The 22,286-nt window shown below is 50.9% G+C and overlaps 9 protein-coding genes and 1 non-coding gene across 10 annotated transcripts; 8 read left to right on the top strand and 2 right to left on the bottom strand.

The window, feature by feature from the left end:
• Positions 1 to 1,795: 1,795 nt before the first annotated feature.
• On the top strand, positions 1,796 to 3,049 carry APUU_50744A (lytic polysaccharide monooxygenase auxiliary activity family 9 protein; the record flags this gene model as incomplete). The annotated part of the gene is made up of 1 exon (XM_041705775.1): positions 1,796 to 3,049. One exon carries the CDS (start codon positions 1,796 to 1,798, stop codon positions 3,047 to 3,049), a length of 1,254 nt encoding a protein of 417 aa, XP_041558227.1.
• Positions 3,050 to 3,342: 293 nt separating this feature from the next.
• On the bottom strand, positions 3,343 to 3,906 carry APUU_50743S (uncharacterized protein; the record flags this gene model as incomplete). The annotated part of the gene is made up of 1 exon (XM_041705774.1): positions 3,343 to 3,906. One exon carries the CDS (start codon positions 3,904 to 3,906, stop codon positions 3,343 to 3,345), a length of 564 nt encoding a protein of 187 aa, XP_041558226.1.
• A 1,414-nt stretch (positions 3,907 to 5,320) lies between these two features.
• APUU_50742A (uncharacterized protein) lies at positions 5,321 to 5,836 on the top strand (the record flags this gene model as incomplete). Its single annotated transcript, XM_041705772.1, has 1 exon — positions 5,321 to 5,836. One exon carries the CDS (start codon positions 5,321 to 5,323, stop codon positions 5,834 to 5,836), a length of 516 nt encoding a protein of 171 aa, XP_041558225.1.
• A 1,841-nt stretch (positions 5,837 to 7,677) lies between these two features.
• APUU_50741A (putative RNA binding protein Ligatin/Tma64) lies at positions 7,678 to 9,758 on the top strand (the record flags this gene model as incomplete). The annotated part of the gene is made up of 3 exons (XM_041705771.1): positions 7,678 to 7,698; positions 7,770 to 8,616; positions 8,671 to 9,758. 3 exons carry the CDS (start codon positions 7,678 to 7,680, stop codon positions 9,756 to 9,758), a joined length of 1,956 nt encoding a protein of 651 aa, XP_041558224.1.
• Positions 9,759 to 10,142: 384 nt separating this feature from the next.
• APUU_50740A (uncharacterized protein) lies at positions 10,143 to 10,618 on the top strand (the record flags this gene model as incomplete). The annotated part of the gene is made up of 3 exons (XM_041705770.1): positions 10,143 to 10,161; positions 10,240 to 10,462; positions 10,558 to 10,618. The coding sequence occupies 3 exons, from the start codon at positions 10,143 to 10,145 to the stop codon at positions 10,616 to 10,618; spliced, it is 303 nt and encodes a 100-aa protein (XP_041558223.1).
• Positions 10,619 to 10,847: 229 nt separating this feature from the next.
• APUU_50739S (tRNA maturation protein LHP1) lies at positions 10,848 to 12,096 on the bottom strand (the record flags this gene model as incomplete). Its single annotated transcript, XM_041705769.1, has 2 exons — positions 10,848 to 10,956; positions 11,018 to 12,096. 2 exons carry the CDS (start codon positions 12,094 to 12,096, stop codon positions 10,848 to 10,850), a joined length of 1,188 nt encoding a protein of 395 aa, XP_041558222.1.
• A 1,648-nt stretch (positions 12,097 to 13,744) lies between these two features.
• On the top strand, positions 13,745 to 15,646 carry chsD (chitin synthase D; the record flags this gene model as incomplete). Its single annotated transcript, XM_041705768.1, has 1 exon — positions 13,745 to 15,646. One exon carries the CDS (start codon positions 13,745 to 13,747, stop codon positions 15,644 to 15,646), a length of 1,902 nt encoding a protein of 633 aa, XP_041558221.1.
• A 723-nt stretch (positions 15,647 to 16,369) lies between these two features.
• On the top strand, positions 16,370 to 18,815 carry hsp88 (Hsp70 chaperone Hsp88; the record flags this gene model as incomplete). Its single annotated transcript, XM_041705767.1, has 5 exons — positions 16,370 to 16,444; positions 16,529 to 16,560; positions 16,643 to 18,089; positions 18,168 to 18,443; positions 18,501 to 18,815. The coding sequence occupies 5 exons, from the start codon at positions 16,370 to 16,372 to the stop codon at positions 18,813 to 18,815; spliced, it is 2,145 nt and encodes a 714-aa protein (XP_041558220.1).
• Positions 18,816 to 19,777: 962 nt separating this feature from the next.
• Positions 19,778 to 19,868, top strand: APUU_t50012A. The gene has a single exon. It is a non-coding gene; the product is annotated as a tRNA-Ile (tRNA).
• Positions 19,869 to 21,063: 1,195 nt separating this feature from the next.
• Positions 21,064 to 22,145, top strand: APUU_50736A (putative mannosylphosphate transferase (Mnn4); the record flags this gene model as incomplete). The annotated part of the gene is made up of 3 exons (XM_041705766.1): positions 21,064 to 21,438; positions 21,505 to 21,932; positions 21,980 to 22,145. 3 exons carry the CDS (start codon positions 21,064 to 21,066, stop codon positions 22,143 to 22,145), a joined length of 969 nt encoding a protein of 322 aa, XP_041558219.1.
• Positions 22,146 to 22,286: the final 141 nt, after the last annotated feature.

Raw genomic sequence — 22,286 nt, 5'->3', positions numbered from 1 at the left:
GTTTCATTTTTATTTCACTGGATTATTGCTCAGAAACACGACAAGACAGCGGTTCTTCGCATTTCTAGAAACGTCGCCGCCGTTAATTACCGAACTGACTCAGGAGATGGTCCAGTCACCGTTTTCAGGTGCTATCCTTGATTCTTTATACTAAGTCGCAATGTACTCACTGCTCAGTACCACGGAACCAAGGATCGGGATATCTTGTGGGAGTATAAGAGGCTAGGAGCACTACCCAGCGCCCTCTGGCACTCTGCTCAATCAGAGTTTTGGTCTAGGACGTTCCCCTGCACAGATCCTTAGGGCCAAAATAGCGCCCTCGCTTCGATCTCGAGCTGAGAGCCGAGAACCCGAGCCAGCCAAGAGAAATTAATAACGATAGGTTAATAGTAACAGATCGATAAGGACGAGGGTCAGCTGCAATAGTCTCCAGTCTCGAAGTAGCCTCATGCATTGTGGATGCTGGAATTCTTGCTGTCTGCACTCTGCGCCTGCTTTTAACGCCGTCCATGCAGGCGGATCACACCTCCACCGGCTGTTGTTGCCTGGACCGAACGAGCTGTGGATTTATCTAATTTATCCGGTACTATTTGATATATTGAGGACTGAGGAGTGCTTGCTTAGCGCCGCATCACTTCTCCCAGTCCCAGACGCATATTGAGGTGGCGAGCCACTGTTTAGAGATGAACTTATGGCGGCTCTACTTTCTATCCATGTCGCTGTTACCGAGGAAGATGAAGCAGGTTTTATTTTATTTTATTCTATTTTTTAGATACTGATGTCTTCGCATTTTGTGTACTGTCGAGTGTTTGCTGATGTGAAACGGCCCGCACGTGGCGCCGGTCCTTCACTCCAGCCCCAGAGCAGACGGAGAAATGCCTGAATCCTCTGCCAACAGCTTTATTCCACCTGTGAAACACCCCGATATCTTTTCCAGAATCCGGCGAGTGGAGCTGACATTTCTTCGGCCCGTGAGTCGCAGTCAGAAAGTCAATCCAGATTCCAGCAGGGCAGATGGTGTCATCTTCGCTGAGTGGCAGCTCCACCGAGTTAGGGCACAGTTTAATGACCGGGCCACTTGGCGGGGCGGGCTCTCGGGGAATTCCAAGCATTTGGAGCTGCGCTTGCTTAAGTTGAAACGAGCCCTGTCAGAGACAGAACTAAAAAGGATTGCAGGCTGATTTAAGCGCCTTTGGCCGACATTGCTCTGAATCCTTGAGGACCCCCGTCTCCGCCTCCTGTTTCTCCATTGCACCCGTTCAACGGCCCTAGCCCTCGAATAGTCGATTCTCCTGACGGGGGCCCGTGTTCGTCAAACTCAGCAGGCATCGGTGTCTCATCGCCCAGAGCTTAGTGCTTGGGCTTTCATCTACTTCAGACTGCAGGCCTCAGCAGGCCTATCGCAACGGTTCCTCGGAGGGCCGGAACCACAGACAGAGCAACTAGGGCTTGCAGGCAATCAAGATGCGGCTGGACACGAACCTTTCATTCGCCGGCAGGGCAGGAATGTGCCTGGCTTAATCTGAGCTTTGACATCGGGAGTTGCTGTGGGCAGATGGCATATCGATGCATATAAAGGCCTTCGTCCTCACGCCAGGAATGGATCTTCTTCTCTCTCCTTCTCATCACCAACCTTTGCATTCTTTTCACCCCGGATCAACGATCCATTCATTCTCTTAACTCCCGCTTCATTGACTGAAGCCCGGACATTCTTTTTCAACCCCAACCCTCATTCAATCCTTCAGAACCTGAGTAACGCTGCGCGTTTAAGAAACTTCAAACCACAACCTGCAAAATGTCTGTCGCTAGAACTGCTGGTTTCGCCCTTGCCTCCGCGGCCATGGTCTCGGCCCACGGCTACGTCCAGGGAATTGTCGCCGATGGCTCGTACTACGGAGGATACCTGGTCGACAACTACCCCTACAACCCCAGCCCCCCTGATGTTGTCGGATGGTCTGAGCAGGCCACGGACCTGGGCTTCGTCGAGCCCAACAGCTACACCGACGCCGACATCATCTGCCACAAGGAGGCCAAGAACGCCCAGCTCTCTGCCGCGATCAAGGCTGGTGGAGAGGTTGAGCTGCAGTGGACTGAGTGGCCCGAGAGCCACCACGGCCCCGTCATCGACTATCTCGCCAACTGCAACGGCGACTGCGCGACCGTCGACAAGTCCACCCTCGAGTGGTTCAAGATCAGCGAGGCCGGTCTCGTCGATGGCAGCAGTGCCCCCGGTACCTGGGCCTCCGACGACCTGATCGCCAACAACAACTCCTGGACCGTGACCATCCCCAGCAGCATCGCCGATGGCAACTACGTGCTCCGCCACGAGATCATCGCCCTGCACTCCGCCGGCCAGGAGAACGGCGCCCAGAACTACCCCCAGTGTGTCAACCTCAAGGTCACCGGCGGCGGCAGCGACAAGCCCGCCGGTACCGTCGGAACCAAGCTGTACACTCCTTCCGACGAGGGTATCGCGTTCAACATCTACGCCCAGCTTGACTCCTACCCCATCCCCGGTCCTGCTCTCTACTCTGGCGGCTCCTCCGGCGGCAACGGTGGCGGCAGCTCTCCTACCTCCAGCTCTCCCGTCATCCCCACCTCCAGCTCCGGTGCTTCTTCCACTCCTCTTGCTCCCAGCTCGACTGCCGAGGTTTCCGTGACTGCTCCCACCCAGGTTGCTACCCAGGTCGCCCAGCCCACCACCGAAGTTGTCACCTCGACCCAGGACGCCCCTGCTCAGACCCAGACCGTCACTGAGACTGCGTCCGCCCCTGCCCCTACCGAGCCTGCCACTGGTTCTGGCTCTGACAACAGCTCTGGCTCTGACAACTCCTCAAGCGGCTCCAGCTCCGGCTCTGACAACAGCAGCTCTGGCGGCTCTGGCAGCTCTGATGGCTCCAGCTCTGGCTCCAGCACTGAGCTCCCCACCGACAGTGCCAGCCTCACCGAATGGTTCAACTCTCTCAGCGCCGAAGAGTTCCTCAACTACCTGAAGGCCACCTTCTCTTGGTTGGTCACCGACAAGGTCCACGCTCGTTCCCTCGAGTAAGCGGTTTCTAATGCCTCCCTTACATGAACGAAAATAGACCTCATCCCCTGCCCCCGTCCCTTTTTCTGTTGCTATACTTTTCTACTACATTCAATGGTCGCGTTTGCTCGCTGCACTGTTGAATTCTTCCTTCTTCTAATAGGATCGGGCATCCTTTTCCCTATATGTACCTATACTTGGCATAGCCATAGCGGATAGTTGGAATTTATCCTTCTTTGCTACTTTACTTGAACTCCACCCGTAGTGCTAGTAGACTAACCACCCAAGCCACTGTTCGGCCATGCGGCAGATTCTCATCTAAAGGCCATATGCCTTATCATCTCCTCCACCGCCAAACAATCATCCCGGATATGAAACATATTCCGCCCCATTTGCATCGGCGGCCCAAGCGGCCTCGTTACTACCTCCGCCCACGGCTCCCTATGACAAGAAAAGAACGAAACAAAGCTCCCCTCAAACACCGCAACCCAGTAATCCCCGGTCTCGATAACGCCCGACGCATGCAGTCTATTCAGCTCCGGCCGCACATCAAACTCATAACCAGCTTCAGTGGTCGTAACGATAGCCACCACGCGGTCCTCAAAGCGCGGACGCGGGCTCGGCGCCGGCGCTATGTCGGGCACCCATCTCCCCACGCGCATTATTAGCCCGCTTTGTCGATTGTCGGCACTGCGTCTGGGGAGTACCATCCAGCCGGCTTCGGGTGGGAAGTAGTGGTGGAAGATTTCGTTTACGAGTCCGTTCACCCAGTTCGGCATATCGATTATGTGCTCGGTTGGGTGCTCGAGTGTGTGGATGATTGTGTGGATGGTGGCTTCGATTGTTGGGACGGTGCGGTATTGGGCTAGTAGTGCCATTTTCTTTTGGATGTTTTTGAATGTGAGAATGGATGGGTTAAGGCTGGGTTTTCCTGTGATTAGTTGGTTGGGTTGTATATTCCGTTGAACAGTACGGACTCTGGTTATGAAATGCGTACCTGTGTCTGGTCTTGAGGGAGGATGCGTGTATTAATTCGGTAGTAAGTATGTAGTGGTATACAACCGGTGCGGAAAAGAGTTCGTCGATAGTACTAGTGATTGATCGATAGAAAAGGATCAGAGTGTCTGGATTCTATCAAAATACTCTTCAGAAGCCTCTATTTATGCCTGAAAGACAAACTACTATACTAAGCGAGCTCTTCTTGTCCTACGTGGATGAAAGGCAACCTCGCCTTCTCCAAACGGGGCTATTCACACCTCGCATCTAGATCAAAAGCAATTATACTAACTCTAGCCTTCCGCTTTCTTTGAAAGTATGCATGGAAAAGGCACATCTATGTGCCATAGAGTAAGTGTAGCTGGATACATATATTAGGTAATATTTATGCACGGCGCCTTCAAGTTGGTATTGTGCTTATGTTTACTTCAAACTTCTGGAACAAAAACCTCAGGACCGAGGACCATGTTGTGTTAAACGAAAGACACGAGATGCCACCGGGGCTTATTTATCGGCCTGATATACCTGGACTCATGTAGGCTGTTGCACGGGCGTAACCTCTGGCATATCAATTGATCCCAATAACTATATCTGTCCGCTCCTACCTAGAAAACAAACCATGTGCTCGTCTTGATATAGGCGGAATTCACCGAACATACCATGTAAAATAAGGGCGAAAAGCATGCAGCGTAGTTTACTGTGGCATCCCACCGAGTTTTCAGCTACGTATTTCAGCTACGTACCTCCAATCCGGTCACTTGTCGGCCGGAATTATGGTTTATTCGGAGTCTCGTACTGCCTCTTCCAAATCCTATTCACTATACCGTATATTTCAGTGGGTGTTTCTGGTCTCGCTTATGGGTTTGATCTCTAGTACAGGGTGGAATGCGTCGGCTTCGTAGGTAGTCTTGTTTCGATACTGTTCGTTAGATGCAGCAATTGTAGATGTTCTTCTTAGGCTTACGCCATGAGCAATGGAGGATCGGGCTCAACGCTGGCGTGTATCAGTAGGAGATATAAATGGCGTGGTCAGATATTGAAGAATGGATCTAGCAGGTCCATTAGCAAAATTTAGAGAATAAAGCGTTTGTATCTCTTCCCGTTGGTGGTGGTGAATGTGGCAGGCACAGCAAACGGATGAAATTGTCTGCATCTCCCATTAGTCTCCTCCCAACACTTCACTCTCTCCACGCATTCTTTCCCATTCCTTCTCCAATTTCCCCAAATACATCACAAATCTGTGTCCTCTATTCAGTTCCACCCTCTATATCTATCTTGAGACGTCTCTGGATCAACATGTCCTCTCAAAGCACCACCAACCCTTCCTCCTTCCCACCCGAAGAAAAGAGCCTGCACCAAGTCCTCAAAGAAAGCGGCTACGACAACCTACAGCATTTCATGCAAAGTCACAACCTCAGGATACACGACGTTGATGACGTACAACGCGCAAAAGCAATCCTAAGCCGTTTGCGAGAGTACGATCGGACCAGCACACACGATCGACACTCCGAGAACGACAAACCGACTAACATCAACCAAAACTACGATTCAGATTCAGAGTCAGAGTCGGACTCTGGCTCTTCGCGCGGGGTCCCTATCGGTTTTACTGAAGACGTGGAAGATGACGAGGATGATGCGGACGAGAGTGGGTGTCGGGTTGATGGGCCGTATAGTCACTTTGAGTGGGGTTTGGATGAGCCGGAGTTTGAGGGATACCCGGTGTTTTCGGATGATGAGGATGGATATGACTCTGATCAGGGGGAATATTATGATGGGCTGGAGGGCTACTCAGATGATGGGGAGGGCTGGTAGGGGACAGTACATTCCGAGGGGGTTCGTTGGGGTTCATCACTTATGCAAGTTCATCGAATATTTGTGTTTCTTCCCTGGTGCTAACGTTGGGTGTAGGGGTTTCTAGAATCTTCAGCGGGTTATGGTAGATTCTACAAGAAATGAAGACTACCCAAGTATATGATCTAATTGACTTTCGGCGTTTCGTATGAAATAGAATGACTATTTAGAAAAGGGTCTTAGTTTGCTACACTGGATGTTCCATGGCAAGTGTTAGTCAAAGAAAAGAGAAGAAAATGCCGAAAACCATCTACTAGATCAACTTGAAATAGGTTTGCATGCTCACGTCGTAAAGCTTTGACCGTGGACAGATCCCTCACTACCTTATTACTTATCTACCACTTACCTACTAAAGAGGAGAGGTAAAGAAAAGAGTTCTAGTAAACAGGCAGAATATCATGGCCCCCCTCGCTCTTTCCTCAACACTACCTACATCCACCCCTCCACCATTCGCATTCAACACTCAGGACCTCGTACGTTATTTTAGCCCATTCGCTATGGCTAATTCGACACGAAAACCACGACACTGTCCACGGCCAAGGAACTACTACAATCAGGTTCCAGCGGAAAACGCGAAAACGCAAAACAAGCAGAGAAGGTATTGTTATAGGCTCTAATCCGCTTCGACTTGTTCCTAAGCTAGCTGGACTATTTACCACTGGTAGTTTCGAACAACCATAATAACTTTGAAGATGTGTTGCTCCGACGAACCACGCGTATACCAAAACAGGAACCAGACATTAGCCCGCGCGAAACTGCAGTCCAGACTCTTTCAAGTATGATGAGAGAGTATGGCGTCGTACACGTAAGGGGAATTCCGGCTACAGGCAAAACTACATTGTCGAAATTGCTGGCTACCTGGTTAGCCAGTACCGGAAACCGGGTTGTTTATATCGACAATTGGGAAGCGAATAACGATGCACGGGCATTCTTGGTCGAAAAATGCCACCGACTGGGTTTTATGAAGTCGATGAGATGAATTTTTTGTCTTCAGATAACTGCTCAACCTTCATTATTGACGAGGCGCAATCCACGTACGATAACTCGCATTTGTGGTATGCTGTCATTAAGTATAGGATTGGGACATGGTCCCCAATTCTGCTTGTTCAGTTCCTACGGGAGTCCACCGATTGCCCACAGACGATAACCCCGCCAGTGCTGTGTAACGCACAGCGGGTTTCGTTGCTCCCAATCAACGGAATCAAACAGTCTATTTCATTGTTCTAGAATATGGAGGAATTCGAGGATGTAGTCAAGAGATTCTGTCAAGGCTCAGTTATCGAGTTCACTCTCACCAACGAGTTACAACACTATATCTTTCAGTAAGTCCTCTTTTGGAGTTTACAAAATCTTCAATTTCATCAACGAGCCGAATTAAATTTCAGACCAAGTTGGTGGCCTCGACGTAGTTAAATTATCAAATGTCTAATTAAGGTTGGTCCATGGTCCCACGGCTCATCAGCTCGCTTCGGCAGCATTCCGCCAGGCAGGAAGAGTGAGTCACCACGTGCCTGAGGCCGTGAAGACCCATAACCAAGCAAGTGACAGAACATGAATCATAATTACTCGGCGTAGTTACTGCACAGTTGACTCAGAGTAGAGCTCTTGGGGCTCTTGGGAGCGGGGACGCGGGCGATTGTTGTTGCGGGGTCGAAAATCCAGAACGAGTTAAATATTTCTTTCCCCCTCGTACACTCAGCTCTGTAAACCACACAAGCCCTTCCTCTGGCTGGGTATTCGCATCCTCTAGCTTGCATTCAACTTTCCGTTTAGAGCTATATATCACTTTGTTTGCCGCCATCATGTTCAAGAAGAAGCCCACCGTGAGTGCTACCCCGCATCTCAACCCCTCCCTATCTACACCCATCGTGAATGCTCACACTCAGCTTGACAGATCAAAAACCTTTCGCCGCTGCGGTCTTCAGACCGTCGCAAGATTGCTGACCAAATTATCAGCGATTACAAGATCGAGATCCCCTCAACGCCTCCCGCGGAATCCAGCGACAATGCCGCACCCGCAAACCCGGCGCAACCAACCCTCTCATCCATCCGCAATGCCCTCCTCCCCGAAAACTGCCTATCGGCACGCTTCACAACCACCGCCGGCCCTGACCTGCGCGAAGTCCAAGGCACAGTCTACGTCGGCACGCACGACGACAGCGAGGAACGCGTCCTCTGGTTCAAGATCGACCAAGGACCCGGCGCGGAGAAACGTCTATACCCCACCGTCTATACGCTGTGGCATAATCCGAACATCGTGCCGCTGCTTCACACGCCGGAGCTTGTTATGCGGAAACTACGCTCTGGTGCGGATTTGATGACGCCTGGTCTGGCGAATGAGCCGCCGTTTGATGAGCGCGCGGTTAAGGGTGCGGTTGTTGCGGTTGCGAGTCTGGATCGGGAGACTGTGCCGCGCTTTGTGGGAATTTGTGAGATTGATGTTTCTGCGCTTGGGGAGGTGCAGGGAACGAAGGGGCATGCTATTAGGGGGATTCAGTGGGAGGGGGATGAGGTGTGGGGTTGGAGTCCGTCTTCACGGCCTGGTGTCCCTGCGCCGGAGTACTTGGAGGGGTGGGATGAGGAGGTTACGGAAGAGGGGGAGGCTGGAGAGATCGAGGAAGGTGTTGAAGGGTTGGAGTTGGAGGATAAAGGCGAGCAGGAAGCTGGCGAGGCAGACGCTGGAGAGCCAGCTGAAGAAGAGGCCGGAGAGCCTGTTGTTGAGAAGGAGCCTACCACAAAAGGTTAGTTGCTGTCTACGGTAACAGTGGAGCACGTTTGGATACTAACGGAAGCAGAAATCGACGACGCGTTTGAAAAAGCTTTTCTTTATTCCCTGTATAAATTGAAACAGGATAACCCTTCTGCTCCTAACCACGGTCTATCTCTCCCCATATCCCCGTCCGCCTTGATAGCGAACATGATCACACCATTCCTTCCGATATACACTGCACAGCAAGCTCAATTCTATCAGATCAAAAAGACGAGCTGGAAGAACGTCAAGAAGTTCATCAAATACCTCGACAAGCAGGTACTGGTGAAAGCAAAAGACCGCAGCGGACAGGAAACGGTCATCCTGGACGTGGACTTCGACGATCGTCGAGTCATCAATTTCACTCCGTACCGGCTACCAAATAAGAGCGCGATTGAGGGCACAGGGAAGACGTCAAATGCAGCTGGCAAGAAGCCCGTAGCAAGCACAGATGGCGACCCTGCCGTCGGGCAGACACTCACAGTGCAAACCCTCTACCGGCCAACAGCTAAGCTAACCCCAACAATATTCCCTCCCCTATCCAGCACGCACCCCAGCAACTACTACAAATACTCCGACGTCTCCAAACAACTAGATCAGTATATTCAGTCCCAAGACCCTTCGATTGTCGACCCCCAGAACAAACGAATCCTCACCCTCACGCCATTCCTCGCCAACACCATCTTCTCATCTTCTTCAGCCGAGGACCGAAACACTCTCGCCCGCGGCAAGACAACACGCGATATGCTCTTGAAGAAACTAGTGGAAGACCCAACTCTACTGGCGCCGCACTATGTCATCCTCAAGCCAGGCCAAACGCTCTCCGACGTGAAGCCCAAAGCCGGCGCAGCGCCAAAAGCCAACATAACTGTCGAGCGTCGCACAGGCTCCAAGACCGTCACAAAGGTTTCCAACCTGGAAGTCTTTGGGATTCTCCCGAATCTGCTAGCTGAGGAGCTCCAGAAGAAGTGCGCCAGTAGTACGAGCGTTTCCCAGGCCAACGGAGCCGCGAAGGGAGTCATGGAGGTCCTTGTGCAGGGTGACCAGCGCAAGGCTATAGATACCGCCCTTACTCGCCGGGGCCTGAAGTCGCAGTGGATTGATGTGGTTGATAAGACGAAGAAGAAGAAATAGTGCGGAGAAGTAGATATGAATGCAGCTGTTTATAGTTGGATATGAGCTACGAATGAAACATGAAGTATTGGTCAATTCTTCAATGGATAGTATTCCCTTGAATCTTCCGGCTGACATTAAAATACCCGTTGAGTAATTCATACACGCAGAGTGACTCATAGATGTCACTACTCGTAGCCCTCTTAGTATAGGCAGATCTATACTCCGGCAGGACTTCACCGGAAAAGCCACCGGCCGGATATAAATCGGAGCCAGTCCGACGGAACCCCTCCACTCTTCACTCCGCATGCCGGATATATAACCCCCGCAGCCCGTCAAATTATCGAGCTATTCACTATCCACTGCATCAGAAGCATACCCATTGTATTAGAAACAACTGACAAAATGGCCGTCTACCACATCGGTACTCACTCCACCAACTCCCACTTCATTATAGTATTATAAGAGCTAACAACCAACCCCATTATTTCGCAAAATACAGTCCTCTTCCGCCTCAAACAAGGCGTGACACCCGCACAGCTGCAGCACTGGACAGCCACCGCCCAAGGTATGGTTGGCAAAATCCCGGGCCTGGTCTCGCTGAAGGCCGGCGGGCCGCTCCCGATCTGTGTGCCGCGCGCAAAGGGCTTCGATATGGGGCTTGTTGCGGTGCTTGAGAAGCCAAGTGATGTGGAGGCGTATGCGGTGCATCCGGCGCATTTGGAGTGAGTTTCTCTCTCTCTCTCTCTCTCTTTCTCCTATCTACTAGGCTTTTTGGGTTTCTCGGTTTCTGGGATGTGCTAATCAATTCGGGCGATAGGGTGCATAAGATGAGGGAGGAGTTGTGTGAGGATACGTTGGCTTATGATCTGGAGTTTTAGAGTTAAATGCCGATGGTCTGGTAGGCCACGTCTCGATCACTATGGGTGGATTACGGTGCTAATGAATTTACAGTACGAGATGCGGGGGGTCGAGATGCGATTAGTATGTGGTTTCCAAGATTCAAGGAAACAAGCAATGGTATTGTATTGGTACTTTTGCCCATCCGGATTGAAATCGAACTCAAACATAGCAAGCAAGCAAGCAAATGCAATGAAATGCAATAGATCATTACTCTTTCGTGTCAACCTTCTTGGAAGGGTGGTCGCCGTTCGCGTCTTCGTCACGGGTGCGCTTTTGGCCCGTGGAGTCGGCGGTGCTCTGCACAATAGGAACGCCGCTGTAACTCTGTTAGCAGGTGTCGTATTATATTATGGATGCGCTGAGATTTCTTATCTTACCTAGCGTCCTTCTCGACCTCGCGGCGCTCGGGCTTTTGGTCACGGTCGTTTCGGAAGCCTCGCTTCTGGTCCTCATCCCGTCGATCTCTCCAGTCGCGGTTGTTGTCACGGCGGCCGCCACGGCCACCACGACCTCCCCGACCGCCACGGCCGCCGCGGCCACGACCACCGCTGGGTCTGACTCGGCCGGCCTCGATCTCCTTGACCTTCTCGTCGCAGTATTCCTTCTTGCTCTTGATGTTGAGGTCCTGGCCCTTCCACTGGGGCTTGGGGTCCAGTTCCAGGAACGCCTTTTGCTTCTCCTCTGATGCGAACTCGACAAACACACTTCCCTTGAAGTATTTGTCGTTGGTCCGGCGAAGACGGATGGCGTTGACGGGGCCGTAGGGGGCGAAGAAGGCCTCAATGTCAAGTTGCGTGGTAGGGTTCTCTTCTCCGAACCCCTTGGCGTAGATGCTGCGCGCCATGGCCTGGTCCTCGAAGACCTTGACGACAGTGGGGTCGTGGGTATCCTTAACGGTCTCGGGAAGGGGGACCTTGCGGCGAACGGAGGTTTCATTGTCTGTGAGTTCAAGGGTCTCGGAAGGCTTGAGTGCCTCGACGATGGCGCTGAAGGGCTGGAATCGGCGCATGCGCTTGAAAGAGTGGAGAAGCTCGAGGGGAACGGCGTTGTTCTTGCTGCCACCGACCTTGGAGAGGAGGAATTTGTCCATGGGAAGGTTGGAGTCTGAGAAGTAGAATTCGACCTGCTTGCGGATCTCCACTGGGTCATCGGTCTCCTCCTGCGCGGAGGGATCGAACTTGCTCTCGTTGCGACGAGCCCGGCGATCGCGACCACGGTCCTCTGTTCTGTTTTCACTCTCGGTCTTCTCTGACTTCTCGCCGAGCTTAGCAGCAGCGGCAACAATACGGGCCTCTTCCGCGTCCTCAGACTTGTCGGCGGGAGCATCGTCCTTCTTTTCAGCACCATTAGCAGGCGCATCGGTCTCGCCCTTCAGTTCTGCGAGCACATCCTGAACATCCTTCTCGGCCTCAGCGTTGGTCGCCTGCGCAGTAACAGGCTTCTGTTCTTCAGCCATGGCGAATTAAACTCTTGCGACAAATATTTCGCGAAGTAGAAAGGAGAGGAGAGGAGGTTAGAAAAAAGGAACGAGTAAAATAACAGTCGTTCTAACTTTATGACTCAGTCAGTAATCAAGCCTACTCAGTGTTCTAGCAGACGGAAACGTGATTCACAAATGATAAGACAAGAAAGTGGCTGGAGTCTCGGAGGCTTGGTCATCGCAAAATGGCGGACGCGCCGATGAGCGATGTCCGCATGGGAGCAGTGCAGCAGCAGGACCGGGGTATCATTGTGCTCCTTACCTCAATTCGGATAATAATTCTTTGACTCCGCTATAAGAGACTCGCAAAACCAAAAACCCCTTCTTAGATTGAATAAGATGGTTTGAGAAGATTTGGGCGGGGGAAATTTTCTGAGCTGCGGAGCTCAGAAAGTTCGAGTCGCAGTTTTGGCCTGAGGCATACATGACTAGTCACCTGGAGACTAGCCTATTTAAAAGGGTTTTTGATCTAACTGCTTTGGGACAACATCCCTCTTTCTAATTGGTCCATCTTATCCTCCTCCAGCTCTCCTTCTGTTCTATACACTCTTCAAAGTGTCAATCAAGAAGTCGATTGTAAACTCCGAGTCTATCAGTAAAGACAATGTGACCATATATTGAAACTTAGTTGACACCTATATCCAGCTTGGAAGCCTGCTGTTGAGCATCATGCTTGGCGGCTTAGCATGTGTACAGCGCTGGGTTGTCCAGCGTACCTGCCTCGTTCTTTCCCTGCCAACCCGGCCCAACACGTAGCAATACCCTTCAATCTCAGTGACAGGCTTTTTCTTCCTTGCGGTCATCACTCAGCTCATGTCGGTATATATAACCCAGCATCAACTTAGCATTGTCTCTCTGGCCCTTCAAGTACGCCAATGGCAGCAACAGCGGTAGTCGTTTACACACTCTCTTCAATCCGCAATCAGTATTGATCTGACCTTGACGTTCTCGAATGATACTCCCTGCTCCCACCGTCCGTCAGCGAGACTAGGCCATTAATCGCCAGATTTATATACTCCGGTATTGCTGTGCCCATCCGAAGACACATCGCCTGGCTTTGCGAGAGCCGCCATGGCGGACACCGATGGTTCAAAATCAAAATGGCCCGTCAGAGATGTAAGTAGTTGACCATTCGTGCTGCATACCTTCAATCAATAACCGCAACTCCCAGATAATTTTCGTTGCTACGATCAGTCCCTTCATGATAGCGGCCTTCATAGAATGGGTGCTTTTCCTTGCCGCCTTCATATATTGTCTAGTCAAGGTATATCAAAAGGCCGATCACTGGAGTATAAAGGCTCTTTCTGTTTCCATGATAGTCGTTTTCTCGGCACTGAGGTATTTCTTCCATCGTCGTTTTATGCCAGGGAGAGAGCTAACATTCGGCAGGGGAATATTTCTCCCCGTCATGATAACAACCTTACCACTTCCTCCACATATAAGTCAGCGGTTCCCTCCGGCAATGGTTTCATTTCTCCAGTGGTTTGCATTTTGGGCGTTTGCCGGACTTCTCACGCTACCGTGACTGTTTTGCATTTACAGGATTATTACCAATTCAATCGGCAAGACACAGAGAATAAATAATGTCCTCGACGCTAAAACTGCACCGAAAATTGTCATCATAATGCCCGTCTATAAGGAAGAGCCGGAAGTCTTGATCAAGGCCGTGGATTCCGTCGTCGGTAGTGATTACCCTTCATGTTGCATCCATGTATTTCTTTCCTATGATGGCAGTTTTATCGACGAGCCATATCTCCGTGTGATCAATCATCTTGGCATTCCTATATCACTTCGGAACTATCCCCAGAGTATTGACGTGACATACAAAGGATCAAGGATTACTGTCTCTCGCTTCAGACATGGTGGCAAGCGGCATTGCCAAAAGCAGACCTTTAGGCTTATCGACAAGGTGTACGCTGATTATCTCAAGCAACACGATGATCTATTTGTGCTCTTCATCGATTCCGATTGCATGCTGGACCGACTGTGTCTCCAGAATTTCATGTACGACATGGAACTGAAACCAGGGAGCAAGCGTAATATGCTAGCCATGGCTGGTATTATTACGTCAACCACGGAGAAGAATTCGCTTATCACCGTCCTACAGGACATGGAATACATACATGGGCAACTCTTTGAGCGCTCTGTAGAATCAGGCTGTGGTGCAGTAACTTGCCTTCCTGGAGCTCTGACAATCCTTCGGTTCTCTGCATTTCGCAAAATGGCCAAATATTACTTTGCAGACAAAGCTGAGCAATGTGAAGATTTATTCGACTACGGGAAGTGTTACCTGGGTGAAGATCGCTGGCTAACGCACCTTTTCATGATTGGAGCCAGGAAGCGCTATCAAATCCAAATGTGTACAGCAGCCTTCTGCAAGACAGAAGCAGTGCAGACATTCAGTAGCCTCCTGAAGCAACGCCGCCGATGGTTCCTTGGTTATATCACTAACGAAGTGTGTATGCTAACTGACGTTCGATTATGGAGGCGATATCCGCTTCTATGTTTGGTTCGCCTTCTGCAGAACACCATCCGGACGACCGCGTTGCTTTTCTTCATCCTGCTTATTTCGATCATGACGACAACCAGCAGAGTGGATGATCTGCCGGTGGGGTTTGTTGTCATATCACTTGTGCTGAACTACACGCTCATGCTCTATTTTGGCCTAAAACTTAAACGATACAAAGCTTGGCTTTATCCGCTAATGTTTATTCTGAACCCTTTTTTCAACTGGCTTTACATGGTCTACGGTATATTCACTGCCGGCCACCGCACATGGGGAGGTCCTAGGACCGACGCCGCCAGGGCTGACGAGTTTACTACGCCCGAGCAAGCCGTAAGGCGGGCGGAAGCGCAGGGGGATGAATTGAACGTCGAAGTGGAAACTTTCCGATCAGTAGTAGAAGGGAGGGGAGGAGTGCCCGTCCGACCGCCAAGGAAGGTCACCGGGCGTTTTTCAAACGACGAATCTATGGGACCCAGAGGGGAAGCTGGTATGGTCGATGACACAGAAGCCGGCCTGACGAGGTTCTTGTCTCCTCTTCCAGAAATCCCTCGGATTGGCCTACATTCACCATGGTCGACGGAGTCTGTGATGTCGTCCGACTCTGGCTTGGAGCCCATCGAGATGCCGCATAAAGTGGAAAGCTTGATGGACCAAGAGAAACTATACCTCAGCAATAAGGCACAAGAAACCCCGAGCTCTCGTCAAAGTATGGATACATCCAGCGATACCCAGAGCACAGATGGTTCTCAGACATCGAAGCCAGACAGTGATGTGAACTGTACCATCACTCAAGACGATTCGGTTAACCCATTAGCAGCGCGAAATATGAATGCAGCAGCAGAAGCGGCCGAGTCGGAGCAGGTGCCGAGTGATCATGAGTCTGCATCAAACGACTCGTGTAAATATGCCGATCCCGTTACGACAGCACCGAGCGTCTCGGAAGGAGACAGCCCTCAAGCTCCGCGCTTGAGCAAGGCCCCGAGCATGGCAAAGTCTCGGAAACGAGGAACGGTTGCCTAAGAATCTGATAGAACGTGACTTGGGCAAGGCAATGCGCGGTGGATTTGGACTTGGCAGTACGTAAACTTTTACGGCATTAGTCATTGAAAGGATGCCCAGCAGACCGTTCTGATGGTCCTACGTACCAGAAGTGTATTCTTCTTATTTTGTTAGCGAATGTGAACACATTATTGTGCAGAGCGCATCGCAGGCCATCGTAGTGACACGGGCCTCGGGGGCCTTGGAATCAGCTCTCTGTGAGTGGTGAGTGGGTGAGTGATGATATCGATAAGCGACAGCCCCTCGATTCTGCCGGGACGGGCGGGCGGTGGCGGAGGGGGAATTCCCCAGCAGGAGCCAGAAGGTTCGATGGGCACCGGCCAAGGCAATAAGGCTGCACAAGGACAAGAAGTTTCATTTCACACAAATAGAGCCGTTCTTGCGCAGTACTTGAGGTCGAGCATCATCTCTGAATTCCGTGTTGAAACACAAGCCAATAAATTCTCAAGTCTTGGTAGTGGACCAGGAAAAAAAAAAGTCTTGACCGCTTGACGACCCAAAGCAACCCACGTTGCTGGCCCTAGCCACTTTTCAGATTCCTAAGACCGACGCTCCAGTGGCGCCGCTGCAAATTATTCCTATCGCTACCCATCCTCCCCTCCCACCTCTCGCTCTCTTCTCCATCTCTCTACCGATTCCCCCTCCTACCATCTATCCTCCCCCGCATACAAAAATTCCGTCACAATGTCTGTTGTCGGCATAGATTTCGGTGCCCAGAGCACCAAGGTTGGCGTTGCCCGAAACAAGGGTATCGACATTGTGCGTATTTCTGCCCCTCAGTCCAATTTTACTGTTTTCCTTTGCCCAAAGGGCCACGAGCTGACATGATATCTACCCAATTAGATCACCAACGAAGTTTCCAACCGACAAACTCCGTATGTACTATTCCTTTGCAGTTTCTGCGTCTTTTACTCTTCCTTCGCTTCTTGCTTATACTAACTTAGAGCCTGCGAATAGTTCCCTTGTCGGATTCAGCGCTAGAAGCAGACACATTGGTGAAGCCGCGAAGACACAAGAGACTTCCAACCTCAAGAACACGGTTGGAAACCTCAAGCGCCTAATCGGTCGCTCATTTAGCGATCCCGATATTCAGCTTGAGCAGGAATTCAGCGTCGCGCAACTATGTGACGTCAATGGCCAGGCTGGTGCTGAGGTTAGCTACCTGGGCAAGAAGGAAAAGTTCACTGCCATCCAGCTGGTCGCCATGTACCTGACCAAGATCCGCGACATCACCTCTAAAGAATTGAGACTCCCCGTCACGGACGTCACCATCAGTGTTCCGGCTTGGTTCACCGACATCCAGCGCCGCGCCATGCTCGATGCTGGTGAGATTGCTGGCCTCAAGGTTCTCAGACTGATCAACGACTGCACGGCGACTGCTCTCGGCTACGGTATCACCAAGGTTGACCTTCCCGAACCCGAGGAGAAGCCCAGGCGAGTCATGTTCGTCGACATCGGATACTGTGACTACACTGCCACCGTTGTCGAGTTCCGCAAGGGCGAGCTCAACGTCAAGTCCACGGCTTGCGACCGCCACTTCGGTGGCCGTAACTTCGACAAGGCTCTGACCGACCACTTTGCCGAAGAGTTCAAGGAGAAGTTCAAGATCGACATCCGTACCAACCCCAAGGCTTGGGCTCGTACCCTTGTCGCTGCCGAGAAGCTCAAGAAGATTCTCTCGGCCAACACGCTTGCCCCCATTAGCATCGAGTCCCTCATGGAGGACGTCGATGTTCGCGCTGTTGTCAAGCGTGAGGAGTTGGAAGAGATGGTTAAGCCTCTTTTGGACCGCGTCACAGTTCCTCTGGAACAAGCTCTTGCGGAAGCTAAGCTTAAGCCCGAGGACATTGACTTCGTCGAGATGGTCGGTGGCTGCACTCGTGTCCCCGCCATCAAGGAGGCCGTCAACAAGTTCTTCAACAAGAACCTTTCCTTCACACTTAACCAGGATGAGGCCATCGCCCGCGGATGTGCTTTCGCCTGTGCTATCCTCTCCCCTGTCTTCCGTGTCCGTGATTTCTCCGTTCATGACATCGTTTCATACCCCATCGAGTTCACATGGGAGCAGTCTCCCGATATTCCCGATGAAGACACCAGCTTGACTGTCTTCAACAAGGGCAACGTAATGCCCTCGACCAAGATTCTCACCTTCTACCGCAAGCAGCCTTTCGACCTTGAGGCCCGCTACTCCAAGCCCGAGACGCTCCCTGGCAATCTCAACCCATGGATCGGCCGCTTCTCTGTCAAGGGTGTCAAGGCTGATGCTAACGACGACTTCATGATCTGCAAGCTCAAGGCTAGACTCAACTTGCACGGTATCTTGAACGTGGAGTCCGGCTACTATGTTGAGGACGTGGAGGTCGAGGAGCCCGTCCCCGAGGAGGGTGAGACTAAGGATGGTGAGGTAAGTTTAGATTTTCCTTAAAATTCAGCCTCATGACGACATTTATTGTCAATGGACACTAACGCGGATTATGAACAGCCCAAGAAGACCCGCAAGGTCAAGAAGCAGGTCCGCAAGGGCGATCTTCCGATTTCCATTGGCACTGCCCAGCTTGAAGAGGCTCTTAAGAACACCTGGCAAGAGCAGGAGAACACCATGTACATGGACGACAAGCTCATTGCCGAGACGGATGAGAAGAAGAACGAGCTGGAGGGCACGATCTATGAGATGCGCGACAAGATCGACAGCATCTATGCTGATTTTGCCAGTGAAGAAGAGAAGGACAAGCTGAGGTCTAAGCTCACCGATCTAGAGGTACAGTTTACCGACACATGACTGAAAGCAATGATAGTAGCTAATTTTTTGACACAGGATTGGCTATATGAGGAGGGTGATGACACCACCAAGTCCGTCTATGTGGCTAAGCTCGACGAGATCCGTTTCGTCGCAGGTCCCATCATCCAGCGCCACAGAGAGAAGCAGGACGCTGAACGTGAGGCCATCCTGAAGGCCCAGGAAGAGGAGGCTGCGAAGAAGCGTGCCGAAGTTGAGGCTAAGCGCAAGGCTGAAGAGGAGGCCAAGGCCGCAGAAGAGGCTAAGAAGGCTGCGGAGAACCCCGACGCTGAGATGAAGGATGCTCCCGCCGAAGGCGAGGGCGCCGAGAACGCTGATGCTGACAAGCAGTAAAGCTGCCTCGTTTGAAATGACGCATATTTCATCTCATTTTGAGTCATTGAGCCCCCGCATATAAGCTTGATGATAATCGCCATGAATAAATACTCAATCTGCCGGCGTGTTCTTTTTACCCTCTTTCGTTTCTCCGTTTCTCTCCCCTCCAACAAACCACGGTTGTAGGACGATTTTCATTTTATTCGTTTTCTTGATGACACTTTGATACGATGATGCGGTGTATTTGGGTTTTAAGTCGTTTGCTTGCTTCTCTGGGCACCCATCGGCATGACACGAAACGGAAGGACTAGATATCAGACATATGGATAGACTGCGGGCGAAAAGTTTTATAAGTTCGCTACTAGAGAATTTAATACTACTTTTGCACATACATCTACTATAGATTCTTCTCTGTACCTTGAAATGGGAGATGCTGTCAGAAGGTTTGCCGCATCCGACAGATCTCCGAGCCCTAATCTCGGCTGGGATATCTGCCGCGCCCGACTTTTGCCTCTACTCTTCTCTTTGCCAACCATGACATTATTGTTAATTTTATATTCGCCAGAAACAATGTTTCACCTGTTCACCATCATATGAAACCTGAATCGTTCGCCTTCCATTTCGGGGGCGAGACGTCTGGTAGCCCACGGTATGGGCCGTGTGGGTAATGTGCTCAGAGATTTTCTAGTGCCTCGAGCAAGACACAGTCAAGACCATCAAGAGAGCACGAAAGCTGTCCACGGGTTGGCCACCAGTGCAAGAAAAACCAGAAACCATGGATGGATAGTGAGTGATTCCTTGAATCCGTCTCATCCACTTCAAATCTTTCCTCAGTCAAATATTCCCTCATGAGGGACAAAAGCCAATCAATGCACTGGAGCTTGAAGACCTGAGTCGGGCAAAGAATTTGCATGATGGATTTTCACCCGAAATCAGCGCCCTGGTACATCAGTTCAATTCGGGGATCTTGGACGTCATCTGGTCCCGTAGCTTAGTCGGTTAAAGCGTCAAGCTTATAGCTTTCTTAAGAGGGAGTCTTGGCGATCGCGAGTTCGATCCTCGCCGGGACCAGTATTTTTTTTGTCTACAGCACCCATCGATCAAGTCAACTCTTGTAGTTTTTTGTAATTGGACGTTTAGATGGGTAAATAACTGTTCGGGTTTCTGTATCTGGTTGGTTATATGGTTTCTAGGATTCCTTTTCGCGTTATAAATGCTACACAAGGGGATGTTCGTGGTGGAGCTGCCACTCCTGGATGGGGCGGCGCTAAGCAATATATGTGGGGGATTGGGGAGACCAGGTGAATCATTCATTTCGGAGTTGAGAGTTGAGAGTTGAAGTGGTTTCTCAGATTGCTCAGCTACTCACACATCAATATTATGATTGAACTGATCGGCTCTATACTCGAGATAAGCTTGAATGCAGTGCTGACTGTGCAGGAATCGAACCTCGGAGCGAACCGATTGGGAAGGATGGCACGCGAGGCCCCAGCTGAAGACACCGATGATCACGATCAGCTCTGCAGAAGTTCTCTCTCATGCGGTGGATCCTTCAACAATCGAAGTTTACTTTATTTTGTAGCTGTCTCTCCTTTCCTCCACTCCTCGTTCTCTCGACCTCCTCGGCCAGAGCAGGAAATTGATGATGAGTTTGGTCATGCCGAGGCCTCGTCTCCTTGGCCACCCCTTGCGGCCGCCAATATCAGACGAGTTAATACCGGAGCCTAACAGTATCAACTCTGCAAGTGCTTTGTCCCTAAATCCTCTACTCCTCAGTGGAGCCACCCAGCTCTGCCGACGCGATTAGCAGAAGATTGGCGGATTAATACTTTGGTAATGGTTCCAGGTTGTCTCCAGATTGTGACCCAGCGGATCGTTCGGCTGTGTCCTGAGTCTGACGTCTCTTTTTTTTTTTGCAGTCCCCTTCTTCAGTCAAACCCCTCATGATCCTCCCTTCTCTCCCTCCTAGTTCGCCATCTTTTCTGGCTCCCACGCTCGCTATCATTTAATTGTCTATGCGTCTTAGTTGCATCTAGGTCTGTCAGTCGCTGTCACCATCCTCGCTCACGGTGATCTAAGCCTGTCTTCCTGGGAAGTCTAAACACCGCCAATACCCCTTCCAGACGACACCATATTCTATCTTTAAGACGTCATTCTCGTCTGTTTCGAGAACAAGCAATATACACCCGACATAGCTCCAGAATGCGATCCCATACGTGACAATCTCATAGCTTCGACTCGAACCTACATCTTTTACCACTCCGAAATGAACCTTCGGGCTCTACTGGCTCTCGTCAGTATATTGGGCACCGCGGTGGCCGTGGCCATTCCGAGCTCCGACCAAACGAACTCATCGGCATCCAGCGGCCACGGAACCGTTGTTAATCATAGTAAACCATACTATCTGCAAACAAAGTACGGGCTCAACGCATCAGAGGAATACAAATATTTCCAGGAACCAGGGAACGACGAGATCCACGCCCATTATGACTCGCGCTTCTTTAAAGAGCCAGTGCCGAAGGAGCAGCGCTCGCAGACGCTGACCCATATCGTCCATTCGTATTTCAAGTTCTTCAAAGAAAACGATCTCGAGACCTGGATTGCACACGGGACCCTGTTGGGGTGGTGGTGGAATGGCAAGGTATGCAGTCATCTCTCACCATCGTTCGGCCTTTATGGGCTATGTTGGCTCACAGGTTGGTTGTAGATTATGCCCTGGGACTGGGATATTGATACCCAGGTCTCCGAAGCCACGCTACTTCGTCTCGCGGATAATTTCAACGGAACCGAAGTCCACTATAACACCACCAATCCGGATGCACAGCACTCCTACCTCTTAGACATCAATCCCTGGGCGCGGCAGCGTAATCGCGGAACGGGAGCAAACATCATTGACGCCCGTTGGATCGACATGCAGACGGGCCTATACATTGACATCACGGGGCTCAGCCAGTTAAACAAAGAGAAGCCCAATGAATGGGGCTGCAAGAATTACCACAATTACCTTTTGAACGATATATACCCGCTTCGTGCAACCTTCTTTGAGGGTGTCGCGGCCAATGTCCCTTACCGGTATGAGGCGGTCTTAAGGGATGAATATCATGATAACGCATTGACGGAGATACACTACAACCAGTGAGTTTTATGCGGGGTCTATGTAGAGCGACGACTAATTGGCGCAGTTATACTTGGAATCCGGAAATAGAGGAATGGGTATTCGATGAACCTGTCGAGGAGGGCGAGAAAGACGGGAAGAAAGATGGAGAGAAAACCGGTGATGAGAACGGAGAGAAAGATGAGAAAGAAGGTGATAAAGACGGGGAAGGGAGTGATAAACAATACGAGTAGACTCACTTGTGCAGCTTGGTTTATAATCGCGATATTGTTGCTGTTTGTACAACATGGATTTGTTGGAGTTTCTGGGACTGGAGTTACGGTTTGGACTGCATCAGCATACATAAGGATTTACCTTCTTTATCTAGAGCCAGC

Source organism: Aspergillus puulaauensis, chromosome 5 (assembly GCF_016861865.1).
Source record: "Aspergillus puulaauensis MK2 DNA, chromosome 5, nearly complete sequence".
NCBI lineage: Eukaryota > Fungi > Ascomycota > Eurotiomycetes > Eurotiales > Aspergillaceae > Aspergillus > Aspergillus puulaauensis.
The sequence above is the reverse complement of the archived record's forward strand: the minus strand, read 5'-3'. Positions and strand labels throughout refer to the sequence as shown.